General features: G+C 50.5%; 1 protein-coding gene across 1 annotated transcript in view; it reads right to left on the bottom strand.

The window, feature by feature from the left end:
* Positions 1–17,806: 17,806 nt before the first annotated feature.
* LOC119101936 (sorting nexin-4) overlaps positions 17,807–18,467 on the bottom strand; it is a gene marked incomplete at its 5' end in the record, with an annotated part of 5,479 nt that continues 4,818 nt past the window's right edge. Inside the window, 2 exons of the mRNA XM_037225331.1 lie at positions 17,807–17,999; positions 18,444–18,467. The exon at positions 18,444–18,467 is cut by the window's right edge and continues 91 nt beyond it. Coding sequence (XP_037081226.1) covers positions 17,910–17,999; positions 18,444–18,467 — 114 coding nt within the window. The remainder of the gene's footprint in view (positions 18,000–18,443) is intronic.

Genomic DNA, 18,467 nt, shown 5'->3' with positions numbered 1-18,467 from the left:
CGCCTGGGCGCGGCGCTAGCTCGGAAGGGGGGAGGAGGGTCGCGTCAACAGAGCCCGGACGGCGGCCGGGCTTTCCCGTGCACCGGCCCGGACCCGCTGCGTCACAACATCCGCCCAGACGACGGCCCCGACGCCGCGTGACGCATGCTGCCTTCTGACGGCCGCGGATCAGGCGGAAACTACGGGCCTGGCCCCTTTGTCACCCAGCAAACACAGCACGCGCCGAACACGTGTGCCTTCCTGAGCGGCCGTTCTGACTACAAGCCAAGAAGCCACAGATGCCATCGTACTGTGTCAAATCCACTCGCTATTTTTCATGGACAGTACTCGCCCGCCACCCGTAACATTCACTGCCATCCTTTTACCATTTTGGCATTTAAGTGCAGTTATGATAACCATCAAGATATATTTCTGTCTAAACTGTGGTTTGGTTTCGTTTATAACAGAAATCATGTGAATGCATATAATATTGACCAAAAAACCATAGCTAGTGGCACTAGTTGGCAGCTCCTGGCGTGTTTGTTCGCCATTCGGAAGCGCTTAAACGCGTTCGTTAAGAGCCCAGAGCCTCCCCTAGCCGGCTTGGGATATTCACCCAGGCATCCTAATTCCGCGATTTAGGTCACCCCCATCCTGTGATACAGATGAGATGGAACGTATGTGTTCTATCGGAGACCACACAGTGAAAACGACGTAGTTTTTGTTGGGCTGTGATTTTCTCGGTAAGAGCACCTTTTTTGTTGCAGACAGCTGCAAGGAGGCTATCTGAAGCTTGTTCATAGCTTCGAGTAATCATCACGATGGACGGCCAAGGTGTGCACAGTTGTCAGACTGGGACCGGAAAAAATCTACTATTTTGTAGCTCCAGCTCCAAGAAACGGCAGCTCGTGGCTGCTGCCACCACGACAAACTTAAGGTTGAAAAACAACTGACAACAGCCTTTCAAAAGAAGCTTGCTGAGGGTCGGCTGAAATTCGGGAGTGAGTAGATGCCATTGGAGTTTCCGCTTGCTTCGGTATGCTATGATGCGGCACCATTCGGACCCGTACAGCACCGCTTTCAGGCGCATTACATAAAGTCGCATATCTGTGTATCGCACAGTGTGCTCCGAATTAGTCTTTCTAAGCTATCAAAGTCTGCGCAACATGTCAGTTCCTTGCGAGTGCAGGCGCGACATGCGTCATTGCCCAAGCTTTGCAGCTTCTTTTCGGCGGCAGATCTCAACGCAGACGGTGATCTTTTTAACCACAGATTTCAAGAGACTGAGTAACCGTAGTTTAATGTAACTCTCCTCTCGCCAAATGCCGAAACATGCCGCTCCCCCCGCGCGCTCCTTACGCGAGCTGTGGCCGGCACCGGTATCGAATGGGCGTGAAATCGTGCTGCGGAGGTCGCAACTGTTCAACCCATCGATTCGTGCAAATCTCATGCCCGTCTGTCGCCGTATGTGGTGTTTTTTTTCTGTTTAATAAGTGTGCGTATGTTGTCCGCTAAAACGTAATTAAGATTCGACTTGGCACGTCTAATCTAATATGGGTCCTGAGCAAAACAGGCTTTTTCGGCAGGAAAAACACCAACGTAAATGGCCAATGATCGGAGGCCTTAGACTAAAACAAGGAAAAGACGCTAGTTGCACTAGGGGATGCCATGCTAACAAAACGCAGTGGAAATTACCTCATCGGCAATATCCCTCATATCATTAGATCATAAGGCGGTAATCATAAGGTCACCGGACGAGTTGTTAGCTTGATGCTCATGACACATAATTGGTATGCGCCGTAGCTCTTCTGAGTATGTGCCCGAAGATGTAGGCATTCAATTAGTTACTGGCCGGCTTATTTCGTCTTTTTCACTGCAAACATAGCTTCGATACATCTGCGAATCCATTAGAAGCTGTTCAACATTTACGTGTTTTACGAATGTCATTAAGCACTTACTCGCGCGTCAGAATATTGTCGTATCCCTTGACACCGATTCTACAATCCCGCAATGCCGGGATGGAGGATGAGTATCGGTGTTGACGCCGTTTCCTAAATCCGTTAAATGTTCGACGTTGGCACCAGATGAGCCGTTCCCTGGGACTTGTTGTCCAAAGTCCAATTTAAGTCCAGAAATGAACCAACGGTGGTCAAAAAAACTTCAAAAAAATCCGGTTGTCAAAAAATTTACAGATCGGCAAACTTGGTCTTTTGTCATAAAAGCGGTAGCCGGGGAATCAAAACTGAGGAATCAAAACTGGAGCAAACTGCGAATGTTGGAAGAATCATTGATTGCACCCGCATCTCAAGCTTAAATCCCATAGCCTAAGAAATATGTGGCAGTGTGCACAATGCGGGTTTCTTTCTTTTGTTTCGAAAAGAAATATTTTTAGTGCGCTCTATCAGCAACGTGACCATGCTCCGAAATAAACCTGTGATGGAAACGATCAGCAACAAGTTAGTTGAGATGCATACTAATTTGCTACACGACAGAGTGATATCGGCTGTGCCCCTGTCCGTCCAAGTTTCAAAATGATCTTCAGAATTTTGAAAATTTTCAGAGTTTTTTGGAATTCAATCGGCACCTCTGGTGGGCACACATGGGGTTACAAACCGATGAGGTGGGCTGAGCCAAACGTCTTGAGGGCCTCTAGTTTTTATATAGCTGTGTGCATCAGCAACACTTGGTGTAAGTGACTTAAGACACCACCTAAGGTAGGAACATCACGCAGCATTCCCGGAGCGTTTGGCTCAATTTTCTTTTTGACAGGTTACCAGATACCGGGTCATCTTTAGTCACCGGTTGCCCCCTTCCCCTTAAGCATCTGAAACCAACATGTGAAGCATGGTGCGCACACGCTTGGCAAGATATGGCTTGGCTGAACACAGGAAGAGGTACGATATGAGTAGCTTCTTGCATGTCATGGTGTTTGTTACCCATGACCCAAGTCGTTCGTCACAACATTAGTCATCACACCATCATAACCGCATGTTCACAATTTTTTGTGGACAGAAATTTCGATAAAACTTAAGACATGGCAATCCATTTTGCAGGGGGCGTGGATGCTGCCGTCATTTGCACAGGATCTTTGTACGCCAGAAATGAACTGCCTAGTAGCCGTCCCTCTGTCCCACTCAACAAGTTTGACCCCCACAGCTGCTAAAAACGAAACAAAAAATGTCCAAAATGGTCAGCAGATTTTTTTCGAACTAGATCCACCTACCTTTTCAATGGCGTATTCTTGAGGGCACATCAAGAATGTCCTGGGATTTTCCTCTTGAAGAACGTAAGTCCGGTTAGTAGTGACATCTGCCGGGCGCTCGTGGAAGCTGTATTTGCTGGGATTGGGAACATCCACTCCGTCGATGACGAGCGCCAGGGAGCGGTACAGAAGAGCGCCGAACACCACGGCTGAAATGGGGGGTACCGGGCCTCAGTGAGAGCGTGTTCGAGTTTCAGGCACATTCTGGCACCGCGCAGCCCGCCGCTCTCCAGCCGACGCCAGCCGGCCCGGGTTCGACCGACAGCAGCCGGACCTGGTTCAGCCGACACCAGCCGGCCCGTGCCCAGCCGACACCAGCCGGCCCGGGCTCGGCCGATAATAGCCGGCCCGTGTCCAGTCGACACCAGCCGGTACGGGCCCAGACGACACCAGCCGGCACGGGTCCGGTCGACAGCAGCCGGCCCGTGCCCAGTCGACACCAGCCGGTACGGGCCCAGACGACACCAGCCGGTCGGGGCCCAGCCGACACCAGCCGGCCCGGGTTCGGCCGACAGCAGCCGGCCCTGGTTCAGCCAACACCAGCCGGCCCGTGCCTAGCCGACACCAGCCGGCCCGGGCTCGGCCGACAGCAGCCGGTACGGGCCCAGACAACACCAGCCGGTACGGGCCCAGACAACACCAGCCGGTACGGGCCCAGACGGCACCAGCCGGCCCGGGTCCAGCCGACAGCAGCCTGTCCGAGTCCAGCCGACACCAACGAAAACGGTAGTGTCAGCTGACTAGGACTAGGCCCGGGAGTGCAGGCGTCTATTTGTTTTTTAAGGGCCTTGACACCACTAATGCTGGTTTTCCCCGTCCCTTCGCAATATTGGTTTGTCCCCTCCAATATTCTTGGCTGAAATATCTAAAAGCACAGGAAAATATTGATCAGCATCGTGTAGCATGAGCAGCGTCTAGCATGGGCTCCCTTGATCGGCCCTGCATCAACGATGTCGGAACAGCCAGCATTCTTATTAATTATACTTAGGTTCTATTGTCGGCAGTTAGATCAAGAGGACAGTATAAGAAATATAATTCATATTTCAGGTTATTCAGCCATCGCAGAAGATCACTAGATAGAATAAGTAACGTATGTGTATGTTTTGTTGCTTTCGATTTGTTGGGCGCTCTAAGTTCGAGAAATGCACACTTAGCTCAGGCATGGGACGAAGCCACCTTCAGCCTCAGCGTCGACCTAGGAAAGCCGTAGTTTTTTGTAATGGCTTCGGGTTCAGCTTCGACCTAAGACAAGTTGTCGAGGCTGGTTTGTCTTCGGCTTCTGCTTCTGCCGTTGGGAACGGCTGGACTCGGTTTTAACTTTGTGCTATTTTTGCGTGTTTGGGTTCAACTGCTTCAACGGCCTCGGCCTCGGCTTCAACTTCGGCGTCAAACGTGACCTCTGAATTATGGCTCCGGTCTTGGCCTCGTGTCATCTTGAGCAGCTAGCTTCGCCTCTTTCAAGGTGACTTTTTCCTTGCAGTTGCATTTTTGCGTCGCAAAAACAATGTTGCCCATGCTTTCAGCCCAAAGTCCTTTTAACGTCTCCATGCTGCGACGCGTTTATGGCTTAAACCAAAGGCTAGCGAGTCATTTTCAGAACCAGTTAACAAATGACGAAGGTCAGGGAGTAGGCTGTACGAAATATTGTGCACCTGCATCCTGGCACGCAAGGCGAAGACGATCGTCTGAAAATTTGCCATCCGTAATGCTTACGCTCCGTCTCAAGCATTTGGCAGGTTCCTTATGGTGTTTTCTACTTCCATGCAGTTTTTACAGACGAAGAGCTATTCTGGATTCTCAGAACAACGTTATACACTGGATTTGGCTATGGCTTTGGGTTAGTTCTTTTTACTTGGTGATTTCGGCGTTGGCTTCGCGTTTCCTAACCGCACAACCGCTTAATTCTGCTGCGGCTTTGCGGGTAAAAAGCTCAAAATTGCTGGCTTCAGATCAAACTTTATTGCTTTAAAGATGAGTAACCACTAACGTCATTATTGGCTTCGAAGATTCATGTTCGACTTTGAAGGTAGAAGCCTGATTTCGTTCCTTCGACTGACTTGGCTCATAACGTAGGGCAATTAAGGTAATGCGTCATATGTAGCGCCTCTGACCATGTGTGGTACCATCATAAGGTGTCATTTTAAGTGCACAGGCCGCGTGATACTGCGCTGGCGGAGCAGAATCCCTACCACCAAACCATCGTGCGCAAAACTCTATCCACTTCCCCCGAAAATCTTCGACTCTTTTATATCCTATATTATCGAACTCCATATGAATTTGTATTGGGAACAGGTGTGCCGATCCCAGAGCTCTGGTTTTTGAAACTGAGGCCTCGCCAAATTATGCTAAATCTCCGATAGTTTTTGGATGAAGACGGTTAAAGAATTTCTTCCACGAAATAACCTGTATTTTGCATATTGGCTGTCATTGCGCGTTAACTAGGAGCTCAAAGGGAATGTCTCACGTTTGAAAATGTTTAAGCAAGCATCTGATAAGATGGAGCACGCTCATTTATAACTATTGGTATACTTTTAAAAAGAAAAGACCGTTCCAGACAATACCATTTCTCTGTTTAGTAAATATGCTCCCCGATACATCATTGTTTGATTACGCCATCGTATGTCGCACAGTATTGAATGAGAGCCAATTGACGGTCGTTTAATCTGGAAATCGTGTTCACAAAAATATGATATGAACGTACCGACAATAACATTTGTATTGGTCTTGATTGCCGCACGGCCAATGGAATGGCAGGATATGAGTGACGTTAATATGACATCATGAATGTCAAGGTGACTTTGAATTCTCTTTCAGAGATACTCTCCCCGTTTTCGCGAGCGTGTAGCGCAAAAATTAGAGGAGCGTAGGCCTTAAAAAGGTCAGGATTGTGAAGAGCACCGAAAGGTCTTCAAGATGGCTACTCGAGATTAAAACCCATATAAATGTGGAACACTCCCTTTAAATCTTACACCCCTCTAGTTTCTGAGCTAGACGCCCACGCAAATGGACTATTTCGTGCAAACTATTTCAAGGTCACCCAGACACACATGACACCATAGAAATGTCACACGAGTCCTGTCAACTCTGTTAGTACTAAGCATTCCTTGGTCATGCGGCGTGCAAAGCCGAGACAAATATGCACGCCGAGTTATTTGTGTCTGGCATGCGTGAACATAATTTCTGGAACCAACGGATTTTTTGACACTTCGTATGACCTTGACCTTTACCCTTAAAAGTTAAGTTTTGTAAGTGAGACAAAGTTGGACATCATGGGCATCAACATAGCATCCTTTTGGCTGAAACTGCTTCATGAGCGAGGAAATATCATGGTATCTTGTCTTACGTGACCTTGCCCCTAGACCTAGTGAGTCTCTGTAGACGTGATAAAATTTGGCATGACGAGAATCAACATGATTTATTTTTTGTTTGGTTGGATTTTTGAGACAAACGAAGGAATTCCAGATTCTCCAAGTGTTGTCCTTTTATTGGCCGGTAGAGGTCAAACTAAGACAGTTGTGAAAAGAATGTATCAGATTTACAGTTACAGTTATTTAATTGCAGGCGCATCCACGCGGTGGTTGTTCTGCGCCCAGTCGTACCAGACAAAACCCACACGCAGTGCAAAGATACACACATACGCATATATACACAATTTTAGTCAAAGAGCCAGCGCTTTAAAACAGTCAAGAACGCCTGGCGCGAGGGGGTGCGGGTGGCCGCCGCAGACTGCCGGTTCCCCGCGGCGGTGGCGCGGTACGGAAAGTGCCACTGGGTGCCGCCCAGTCGGACGCGTGGCAGATGTAGCGAGCCAAAACCGCCCGAAACAGCCCGAGTTTGGCGTTGGGTAGGCTCGTTACGAATAGAGCACGTAATGCACTAGGAGGTTCGGGGACATGCAGCGCCCTGTACACATTCAGACAGTCCCGGTGGTGCACGAGATCCGCGACGCTACGCCAGCCGAGCGCCTGCAGAACAGGTAAAATGTGATCGTTGCGGCGTACACCACTCACTAGCCAGGCTGCAAGGTGCATCACCCTTTGCACCCTGTCTAGTTCACGCTCGGCCGCTCCACCCCAGATGGACCCCAGCAGAGTAGAGGATATAGGGAAGCCGTAGATTTGAACAAGAAACTTCAAAACCTCAGGAATGAAGTGGTGTTGGATTATGAGCCGGGATGCAAGGATTGCATTACAGCGCCGAACGAGAGAGGAGATGTGAGGTTCCCAGGTACGGTGGTGGTCGAGGAGTACACCCAGTACCTTCACTGAAGATGATGGATGAAAGTTTGCGTCGGAGATAGCAATGTCGAAGTTGCCAGTCTTTGTGATAGAGGGTTTGGTGCCGATCAGCACGAAGCCTGTCTGTTTTGGCTCATTTTTAGGCCATTTGACCGAAATCAGTTTTGAAATTACTGAATGAACTCCTCGACGCGGGCTTTTACGTTGGACAGGCCGACGACATCGGAGAGTTGGGTGTCATCGGCGTAAGGTAGTAGATGGTCGTGAAGTAGGAAGATGGATAGGTCATTGATGAAGATGAGGATTGGAACCGACAAAACGTTCCTGAGCCACCCCGTGGGATAGAGATGAGGTAATCGAGCCTTCACTGACCACCTGCTCCCGCCCGCTCAGGTAATCCCGAAATCATTCTGAGGACACCACGCACCATTCCAGCCCGCTGAAGAGGACTCCGTGATCAACGCTGTCAAAGGCTTTGCTGAGGTTAATCGTCGGTATCGACGCGACATGGTCGTTGTCGACAGCCCCTGCCAGCCACCCCACGACGACGTCGTCGATCGACGGCGTCGATCAGGGCGTCCTCCGTCGAGCGAGATGGACGATGGGCGTTTGCGACGGCATTAGTACATGATTGTCAAGAGGGTAAGAAGTGAGTTGCGAGCAGACGACCTTCTCGACAATTTTCGACAGAGCAGAGGGAATAGAAATGGGCCAAAAGCTATTCAGGTCTAATCGATCGCCTGGCTTGAAACCGGGGTGACGCGGGCAATCTTCCAGACGGACGGAAAGGAGCGTGATATGATAAAAAAGTTGATCAGATGTAGAGGATGAGCACCGGTTACAGCGAAACACTTTTTAACTGCATAGAGTGGTATGCCATCGACGCCGACAACCCTCAACGCACTCATGTTCCTGATGGCTGCCGAAAGCTGCGGTAGAGTGGCTGGATGTAGGGAGATCGCTGAGGCACAGACACGGTGCGGGCGCGGTCCAGCCGGGGATGTACCCGCATTACCACGCACCGCCGCCGCCTCCGCAGCGATGCGAGGGCCAACGGCAGCGAAGTGGGCATTGGGTGCCCATGTGCCGGGGTGTCCGGAGGTCCGCCCGGGTGCCCATATCGCAGTTGGGTGTACCACGCCCTCTCGCCGGCTGCAGTCCGCATCGCTTGAGGCGACTCCAGAAATCTCGCCGCCCTGTCAGCAGACTGTTGCACAGGTAGGAGCGTCGCGCGGCGGTGATCAGTCCCTTCACTTTGTTACGGGACCGCTGGGACACGCGGCGCGCCTCTGTGGTACGGCAGCGCTTCCAGGTCTCGCGGGTGCCGTCGCGCTCCTCCATAGCTGCGAAGACTTCTGCATCTCCACGCAGCCATGGACAGCCGGGCCGGCGTGACGTCACGGTAATGGTCGGGCGGTGAGCATCGGCTGCGACGTCCCACACTTCCATGAATGCGGCCACCTTGCCATCGGCGGTGCCAGCGGCGAAGAGCGGCTCCCAATCCGCGAGCAGCAGGCTCAGGTTGAACGCGTCCCAGTCGACGTGTTTCCACGGTCGCGCGGTGGTGGTGACTGACGGTCGGCGCTCTCGAAGATTCGTGAATAATTTAATGAGTTTGTGCGCAAAAACCCGGGTTGAAATCTGTACAACACGCTGAATTCGGATGCGAATACGACGCTAATTTGACGGACATCACGCATAACAACACCAGCAGCTGGCCAGTAGCCCAACACACTGAGCGCAGCAAAGACTTTTGTTGAGGCAGGAAGGCGTAGAGGTGCATGTTTCAAATGTTTGTCGCACCCGTGCCCCCCCCCCCCCCCACCCCTCTCCCGCTGACACAATACAGACGGTATTTTACGATCTGGTATTGGTCGCTCCACGTTTCAGTTGAGCCCCACTCGCATTCAAAAGCATCAAATGATGGCGTGCTCGCATCATCGTATCATCATGGTCGCATTACTATTGGTCGTTTTTAGAAAAGCACCATTTAAAAACTTCCCCACCTTATTTCCTTGTGATTGGCCATCTATTTGACAGCTCTAAGCGACTCATCATGGAAAACGCAATGCTGTTTGATGATGTTTACCAACGATAATCTTTGACGTATCTGACGCAATGTAGCAATTTCCCGTTTGTATGGACGATATCTTACGTGCTTCAAAGGCATTTGTAGCCACCACACATACAGCAGTCGAATTACAGTGTTAAGTACAGATGCTGCGCATTTTTAACACCTGTCGTTGACTTTCAGCAACAAAAATGTTGCACATGGGATTTCTGAACTAAAAATGAAATGCGGAGAAGTGACAGATCTGGAATGTGCCTATTTCGATTGAATCCAACGGAACGAAATGATCTGTTATCGATGTTGTCGATTAGTAAGGAGGCGGGCTTATAGGATCCTTACTTGCGCCCTCGACCAACACGAAAACCTTAATCTGCATGTATAGCGTAGAACACTATTTTCCCGCATTACTTGGAGTATTTGTATTTGTATTTGTACAGGTCGCCTCCGCGTATAGCTGTAGGATATATCACACTTACTACAACTGGTCCGCTGCTTTTTTCTTTCCAACTGTTTACTTCTTATTCCTAGTGGGACCAAACCCGATTAGCAGACACCGTCGGTGCGTACAAATGTCCACCAAATGGGGGGGGGGGGGGGGGGAGGCAGCTTTGGCGTCGTAGAACATGCCGTAGTGTGTCTTTGCAACTTCGAATGAGGGAATGGAAACAAAGTGCAGCTAGGTCGTCGCATCAGATGTGTGCATGTAAACTGCATAAGGCTGGCAAAAAGCTTCTCAGATAATCGAAGAACGAGACGACTGAAGGTTTGGGCCGTAAATACCCTCCAAGCCAAACGGTATCTCTCAGCAAATTGCGCTCCGGGCATCGAAAACATTACTTGCCTCTCGTCAAAAATAAAGTGGGCCAAATTCCTTGTGTGAAAAATGCCAGTAGGGGCAGGGATTAGATGAGACATCAGAATTAGCCTTATTACTCGGAGAAAAATCAAGGGAATGGAAATTAGGTTTGGGTTGATATTTCGCCAACATGCCTTTACCGAAACAATAGCAGAAGTGAATCCCAAATTTTGAATTCACTTCTGCTATTGTTTCGATAAAGGCATGTTGCCGAAGTATCAACCCAACTATACTTCCATTCTCCTGGTTTTTCTCCGAGGAGTATGGCTGATACTACTGTGTGGCCAATACTACTTTTCTATATGCGTAATGTTCCTCGCTAATGCACGGAACAACTTAGGGGGAGGAGTTAGGTCAATGCCAGCCGGTAAGTGTGTAGCATATGTAAAGACGTAACCCCAAAAAGTGAGAAGTACTAAAGCTGTTCAAGGAAAAGGCTGCGAATACACATTCACATTAACATTCTTACATGACAATTCGCAATATGTAATTACGATGTACATTACGAAGAACATTCAACAGCTCGTAGTCACCATTTACCTGAGGACCAACAGCGCCAGATTTGATGAAATGACCACCCAGCTACTGGTGCCAGCCGGCGTAACTCAGTGGCATGTCGGCGGTGACCGAGGTCCACCTGGAGCCGAATGATTATCTCGAGACGGGCAATGGACAGTTCTCTCAAACAGGTAACCACCTGCAGGTGGGGTTGCTCACTCACCGGCGGTCACTACCATGGCTGCGTCGCTGTCGGCTTGAAGGACGTCCCGTCTCGAGCGCCGTCGCCGCCTCACCGTCCAGAGACGTACGATTTGTCGACGCGACGCAACGCGCACCTGTGCTTCGCGCTGGGGTAGCCGGCACAATGGGACGAGGTGGCGTCGGCCCGGCCGGCCAGCTGTCGTCCTGTCCAACAAGGCCCAACCTCCCTCAGAACCGTGACACGAAGAAACGAGCGCGCCCGATGCCGCACCGGCCGCGGGGACCGGGAATCCAGCCGGGCAAACTAGGGCGGGCATGGGACGAAGTCCAGCCGTGGGGACCGGGAATCCAGCCGGGCAAACTAGGGCAGACACGGGTTTAGAGTCCAGCCGCAGGTACGGGGGATCCAGTCGGGCAAACTAGGCAGACACGGGTTAGAGTCCAGCCGCGGGGACCGGGGATCCAGTCGGGCAAACTAGGGCAGACACGGGTTAAAGTCCAGCCGCGGGGACCGGGGATCCAGTCGGGCAAACTAGGGCAGACACGGGTTAGAGTCCAGCCGCGGGGGACCGGGGATCCAGTCGGGCAAACTAGGCAGACACGGGTTAAAGTCCAGCCGCGGGGACCGGGGATCCAGTCGGGCAAACTAGGGCAGACACGGGTTAGAGTCCAGCCGCGGGGACCCGGACTGCAGTCGGGCAAATTAGGGCAGACATGGTTCAGAGCCCAGCAGCGGCGGAACGGGGATGCAACTGAGGGATGGAGGCGTAGTCCTACCTGATTTGTAACTTCTGTAAAAAAGTGGTATTTCCGTTCTGTTCGTATTGCTATTCAATCATTGACTCATACATTGACGCTGAGTATTGCTTTAGAAAGTGATGGATCCAAAGATGCCCCGTTTGACAATTTCGGAGTGTAGCGAGCTTCGGAAATTTCGATGTAATGCTGTTTAAACAGCACTATGGGCCCAAAAAGGAACATAAGACGCCAATGACGTAGGTGACAGCACCGATACAGCCTACGGCCCGGTGATGAATTCGAATTCACACGTGGTAGATGGCCAGCAGCAGATGGCCAGCCACACATGCCCAACATTGCGAGCAGGCCCAGTTTATTGTGATTCATCGACCACGCAACGCTGATCTGTAGAGCAATTTTCTGTGACATTCATAGCCGCGGGTGACAATTTCGACGCGCGAATCAAATGAAAAATACGAATCAGAACAGCATGGCAGATTTACTTGCTTCATTGAGCATCGTTATAATTACAGTAATTTCGCCGCAGGCTGACGCGTGTGGTTTTCACCCGTGTGTGGTGGTATATTACCTCACTACACTGGCGCTGAAGCATACACCAGTTTGCATAAGCCATTCCGAAAATGGCGAAAAGAGTTGGAAACCACTAAGGCACTAGATCGGTGACTCGAGCCCGCCTTGACCGGACCGGGTTGGCGCTGTGGAAAGGTTATCTTGCTGAGGCCGTAGATATCCTGCACGTCGACTGCAACAGCGGCTGCTGCTGCTGTCTGCCTCTCTTGTAAACCTCGCGCCGCGATTTGTGGGCTGGTCATGGGCAGGCACGCCCGGCTTCATATGCGCACTGAGGAATTTCCGGAGCTCACCATCATGCTTACCTCTCGCATTCTCTGTCACCTTCCTCTGCAGCCCGCCTGAAGTTCACATTCTCCACGTGGGTGCTGCAGCTCTGATTGGTACTGATCGGTGATGCTAATGTATTTGTATTTGCATTTGAATTTGAATTTGACCTCAGCTGATACCCCACATACATACGGGGCTATTACGTGTCATTAGTCTGACAGATAAAACAGTATGTCAAAAAACGACGGAAAGTGATAAGGGATAAAAAACACAAAAGCATGCTCTGATTGGTATCACCCGATGGTGTTCTGAGTGGTACCGGCCGGTGGTGCTCTGATTGGCATCGACCAGTGGTGTTCTGACCGGCACCCCCGATGGTACTCCGACTGGTTCCGGTCATTGCATGGCGCTCCGACTGGTACCGGTCGGTGGTGCTCTGACCGGTGCCGGCCGATAGTGCTCTGATTGATATTGCCGATGGCGTCCTGATCGGTACCGCTCGCTGGTGTTCCAACTGGTACAGCCCGGGTGGCGCTCTGACCGGTACCGGTCGGTGATGCTCTAATTGACACTGGCCGGTAGTGCTCTGATTGGTTCTGACTGGTGATGCTCGGTTCGATACCTCCGATGATGCTCTGACTGGTATCGCCCGGTGGTGTTCTGATTGGTACCGGCTGGTGGTACCCCTGTTTGGTATCGGGGGGAGGGGAGGCTCAAATACTCGTGTTTTCAGGTACTTGTTGGTTGCGTGTTATCTCTTCTTCAACTGACATATTATGTTTGTTGTGCTGTTCAAACCATGGAGCTGATAAGTAATATGCCTTGGAGCCCATTATGCAGCTCATCCTAGGAGATCACCTTAGATACGGTGACAAAGGAAAAGTTCACCGAGGTTTATGAAAATCTGTGCACAGGCTGGATGACGCCGGCCTGATTTTACCCACACTTTGTCCTTACCAGACTGAATGGTTTGTAAGATCGTCGGGACGGGTTCGGGCTCTCCTCTAGCAACCCTTTTTAAAAATGCACTCTGTAATTCGATACGTCGTATATGAGGATACGGATGTGATGGTGATCATTTCAGATGTGGCCAGGCTGTCCCCTTCTGGCTTGCACGGACGATTGTCAAGACGCGCGATGATGAGGACATTGTGAAACATGTGTCTACGGACGGGCGAAGGAAATCTGGAGACGCCGAATGGCCATTCGCCTCATCTCAGATTCATTCCAATTGGATTGTGGTAGGCTCAGTGGCGGAAAGTGTTTAGCGGCGTCGCTTTAACTTTCCTATTGCACCGAGTCATCGTTGTTTTTTTGCCACCAAGTGACTCTTTTTGCCTTCATCGGTGCACATGGGTCATAACAGTCTCAGGTATGTCTTGAATGTGGGGGGCTGAGCTGAGTCTTTATTTGAACTGCGGCGAGATGCACTACGGTCTTTGAGCCGTTATTCCTCTATTTTGAGCAGCGTCAAATGCAATCAAGATGTTGTTTTAACGTAAGGTGTTGAACGCATTTGCAACAAACATACACACAGATAAGGTGGTACTAATTGCCTTGTTCCTCGTAGATTAACGAAGAGAATGGAAAGATAGCTGGATTGATATTTCGGCTACATGCTTTTATTGCAACGAATATCAGCAGTCAATTTAATCTTCCTCGCCAGTCCCACGGTTATTCAACCTATAGGTGAAGTGAGCCTGGCAACCGGCGACATACTCGCAGGGGACTAGACTTCATACTGAACATAGCGTCTCATCGGCTTGATCGCTGAGCTAATGCAGTTTTCCTCAGTAATATGGCCTATGAGAAATTAATGCCATAAAATCCAAGAGCGTAGTTTATGCTGCAAGATCTTGACTGGCTTTTGCTATTAAATAGGCAACGAAAGCAAACCAGAGCCACTTTCTAGATGTTTCTGCTGCATACTTAGCATTTCAGTAGTGCTAAATTTGAAATATCCACGAAATTAAGTGCTGTCGTTGTCGTTGTCATGGTGACATGCCCCTACAAACTTGTGGCACGGCGTGAAGTCGCGGAATGAATTTTAGGGCGTCTTAAAGTGCTAGTTTTGTCTGATTCACCCTGCTAAAGATTTCCTGCGCAGCATTGTGCGGTGGTAGTCCGTAAAACGAGAATACGGCGGCCACCGCCTTATCATTATTTGTCAATGCAATCAGACAAGATGCGTTGTGGCGTGGTTTCGTACCTGATGTCGTCAAGTGCCCGTCGAAGAGTTTTAGAGCCAGGATTTATCCCAGCATTTTATTGGAAAAGAGCTCTGAACGCGATTTGAAGTTTGAGCTATTCTTTCCCGCAAATGACCCAGATTCGATCCCCGCGCGCGAGCCTGACGTGAAAAATGCATAGGAAGCAGTTCCAGCCTGAGCGCCAGGCCACTGGGGCAACTTAGGCACTCAAGCGGGAGCTGCGATCCAGGCAGATGCATGACTATGGCTTGCGCATGCTTTTCCTCCAATGTGCTCCCAAACTAATTAAGCCTCCAGTGATAAGAGGGTCGATGTGGTCATAGGTGAAGGAATGTTGTTTTTTAATGGGTAAAGGTCAGGATGGTGGTATATATCAAAGTGGCCCCAGACCTCCTAATGCAACCACCGGGAACCTGGATACCCGGTTAAGGTTGAGTTTGTCACTTAAGGTCACTGGTGATATTCTAGGTTAGTGACTTCGTTCGACCATTAAATGGTCATAATAAGCAAATCACGCAAGCGTCGTCATTTCTGCGTTTGAATAATTGTCAAGGATTGCACTAGACGGTATGTTTCTAAAAACAAAATCTTTATCGGGATCATTTTAGGTCAGAAACCTACTCTTACGTTTAAAAGGTCCATGCAAGATGTCTGTTGCGGCACTGTTATTAATAAATTTCAAGTAAGCACCAAAACTACTCCACACAACAAGCCCTCGAATAAAGAAGCACGTTGGTTCTGATCTGGGTCTAGCTTGCATACCCGACCTTAGACCAATTATATCTGTTTTAGTCCCAATTCAGTTGCTTTGTTGCCGAAGAAACTATCTCGAGACGTAAAGCTTCGTCTAACACTCCGATGTCGCATCAGATTGAACGATTTCATAGAAATTGCATTGGTTGACAACTACAGCCTAACTTTGACACGTCATTTGTCAGTGACTTGGCAATAATTTGTTTACCAAAAAATGCGTTACTCATTTGCCTATGGCTATGCGAGGTTCGGCGCGGCTGCACCGCGTCGGTCGGAAATTATTCCGTAAAAACTTCGAGGGGAGGGGGGGGGGTAGAACTGAGCACTACCCGAGCGCGGGTTAATTCTCCGATAAGACGTCGCGGCGGAACTTCGCAGCAAACGCAGCTTATTGCAGTCTACAGAACTTAAAACATCGCTGAACAATGCCAAAACGCTCGGACAATGGCCCACAACTGGGCCAGGGTTAACAAGACATGAACTGTGCAACTGAAACATGCAGCATGCTTCAAAAACAGAAAATGCTCTAGTAAACATGGCACGAACGAGTTGCTCTAGAATTTTGACGGGCTCTGTCAGCTGGACTTAATTGAAACTGGCATCGCACATTGCGCTTTGTTTGTTCAGTTTGTTCTTTTTACCTGTTAAGCAGTTATCAAAAGCGTTTGAAGCCCAAATAATTTGAAAATATTTTGAGCTCTCATTTGTAATGTTTTACGTATGCTTTGGCCCCAGAAGCTTACGGGCCAGAATCAACGTTGGGGAACCAGTGGCGCACCCAAAATAGTATAAGTCGACACTCGTGCATGCCACCCTTTGAATTACTGGCGTATGTACGTCACCCTTTGAGATACCGGCACATTTACACCTGTTGAATTGCCGCCGTATTTACGTTACGTGTTGAACTGCTGCCGTATTCACGCCACCCGTTAAATTGCTTCCGTATTCACGCCACCCAATTGCTGTCGCATTCAAGTTGCCTGTTGAATTGCCGCCGCCATCGTCACCCGCTGCATCGCCGCCGTGTTTACGTCACTCCTTGAATTGCTCCCGTATTCACGCCACCCGTTGAATTGCTCCCGTATTCACATCACCTGTTGAACTGCTGCCGTGCATACGCCACCTTTTGAAATCGCCGTCCCGTTTAATCTACCCCTAACATTGCTGCCGTTTTTGCGCCGCCACGTTTTCTTCGGGCCATGTCGATAAAATATGTCGTCGCTGGCCCTCGTACTGTGCTATGGTATGCCTGCGGTCGCACCATTCGCGCGTAGTGCTGACCAGGAATGCCCAGCTACTTGGGAGACTCGAATGACTTGCGCGAAACTCGCGCCCACGGGCGTCAGGGAATACATGAGGGCACTGCATGGTTGCTGCCTCCCTCTCCGCCCACGTGCGACGCGTCAGTTCCCAGGCCGTGATCACGCTCGTTTGACGAGCTATCAGTCCTACCAATGCCTTCAGTATCTTCACAGAACTCACTGGCAAACCGTTGTTTTACCAGGCAAAGCCTGGTCATAGATCAGCGTTCGAGGTTTGCAGCACACCGAACAATATATGTGCGAGACCCCAACACACAACCATATATCTGTACTTTTCAAAAATAACAAAACAGTACGTAAGCTTCGGCGCGCATCACGAACACACTGCAAGACCGTATGTTGATCGTGCGATGGCCCGGTGAGAAAATAGCTCAGCGGGCATGGAATAAGCAGTTCACGTCCTCCACTGACAGCACATCACCGGCGGCGAAGATCCCCGCCCTGTGCCAGGTAACCAAGCCCTCAGCGGCCGGCGGGTCCCGCCATTCACCCTGTCGCAGCGACCACACCAGAAAATAAGGTACAACACGTGCCCGTTGAACAGTGTAGAGAACATACGACAACGCAACGTTACACATCACTAGAAGCTGAGGTAAACGTAAATCAGCCTTTATGTCCACAAGTACCCCCCCCCCCTTACAGCCATACAACATACGACTGGAAAAGGACCTGGAAAGCCTCGCCTGCTTCACGGGCCGCATGCCGCTCCTCTGGATAGCCATCGTGATCACCGGAGTGCGGTCAAAAGCAGACACCAACAAGCAGGAATAGGGCCAAGAGATTCGGTCAGCGCGACCGGGGGTCGGTGGTGAGACTGTCGCCAGGTGGCGAGTGCGCCCGCTCCGCTGCGCTGCCGCTCCGCGAGCCGCCCCCAGAGCCGGGACGCCTCCCTCCACCGGCCGTCCAGCTGCGGTCCACTAGGGGGAGGCCAGCTCCTGCGGCGCCGGGGCGGGGCAGCCGCCCAGGCTGTCCACGCAGTCGCGGAAGTGTTTCCAGGTTTGCAGTCCCTGCGACAGAGGCGGGACGTCACGACACGGGCGGATGCGGAGCACGCGCACAGGGCAGTTGGGCGGGTACCTGTCAGCCAGGCAGTCCTCCCTTAATATCGGGGCACTTCCAAAGTCGTGTATTGACGTGTGCACTGCTGGCGATCTCTTGTACAAGCGTCCGCCGAAGGGCCCTCGTCCCACCAAGCCTTCCCGTCCTTTAAAATGTTTGGGGGCCTGTTTTCCTCTTCGACTTCTCATAGTCTACGTGCCCCGGAAAATCCAGTGACGTCATTACTGGGTCAGTGATAGAGAAGTACGACTGGGCGCATCCCTTAAGCACTCCGTTGGTGCACTCTTGTCGTGCCAGTGATCACTCGGTACTTTTCGGCGCACCTCTAATTATGCAACATTCAAGATATCACGAACATATCTTTATCTGATTCATGCAATGTTTGTTCTCACCTTCTTGCAAATTCGAATTTGAAG

Source organism: Pollicipes pollicipes, unplaced genomic scaffold, assembly GCF_011947565.3.
Source record: "Pollicipes pollicipes isolate AB1234 unplaced genomic scaffold, Ppol_2.1 Scaffold_5036;HRSCAF=5949_pilon_pilon_pilon, whole genome shotgun sequence".
Classification (NCBI taxonomy): domain Eukaryota; kingdom Metazoa; phylum Arthropoda; class Thecostraca; order Pollicipedomorpha; family Pollicipedidae; genus Pollicipes; species Pollicipes pollicipes.
Note: the sequence above shows the minus strand (reverse complement) of the source record. Positions and strands in the feature narration are given on the sequence as shown.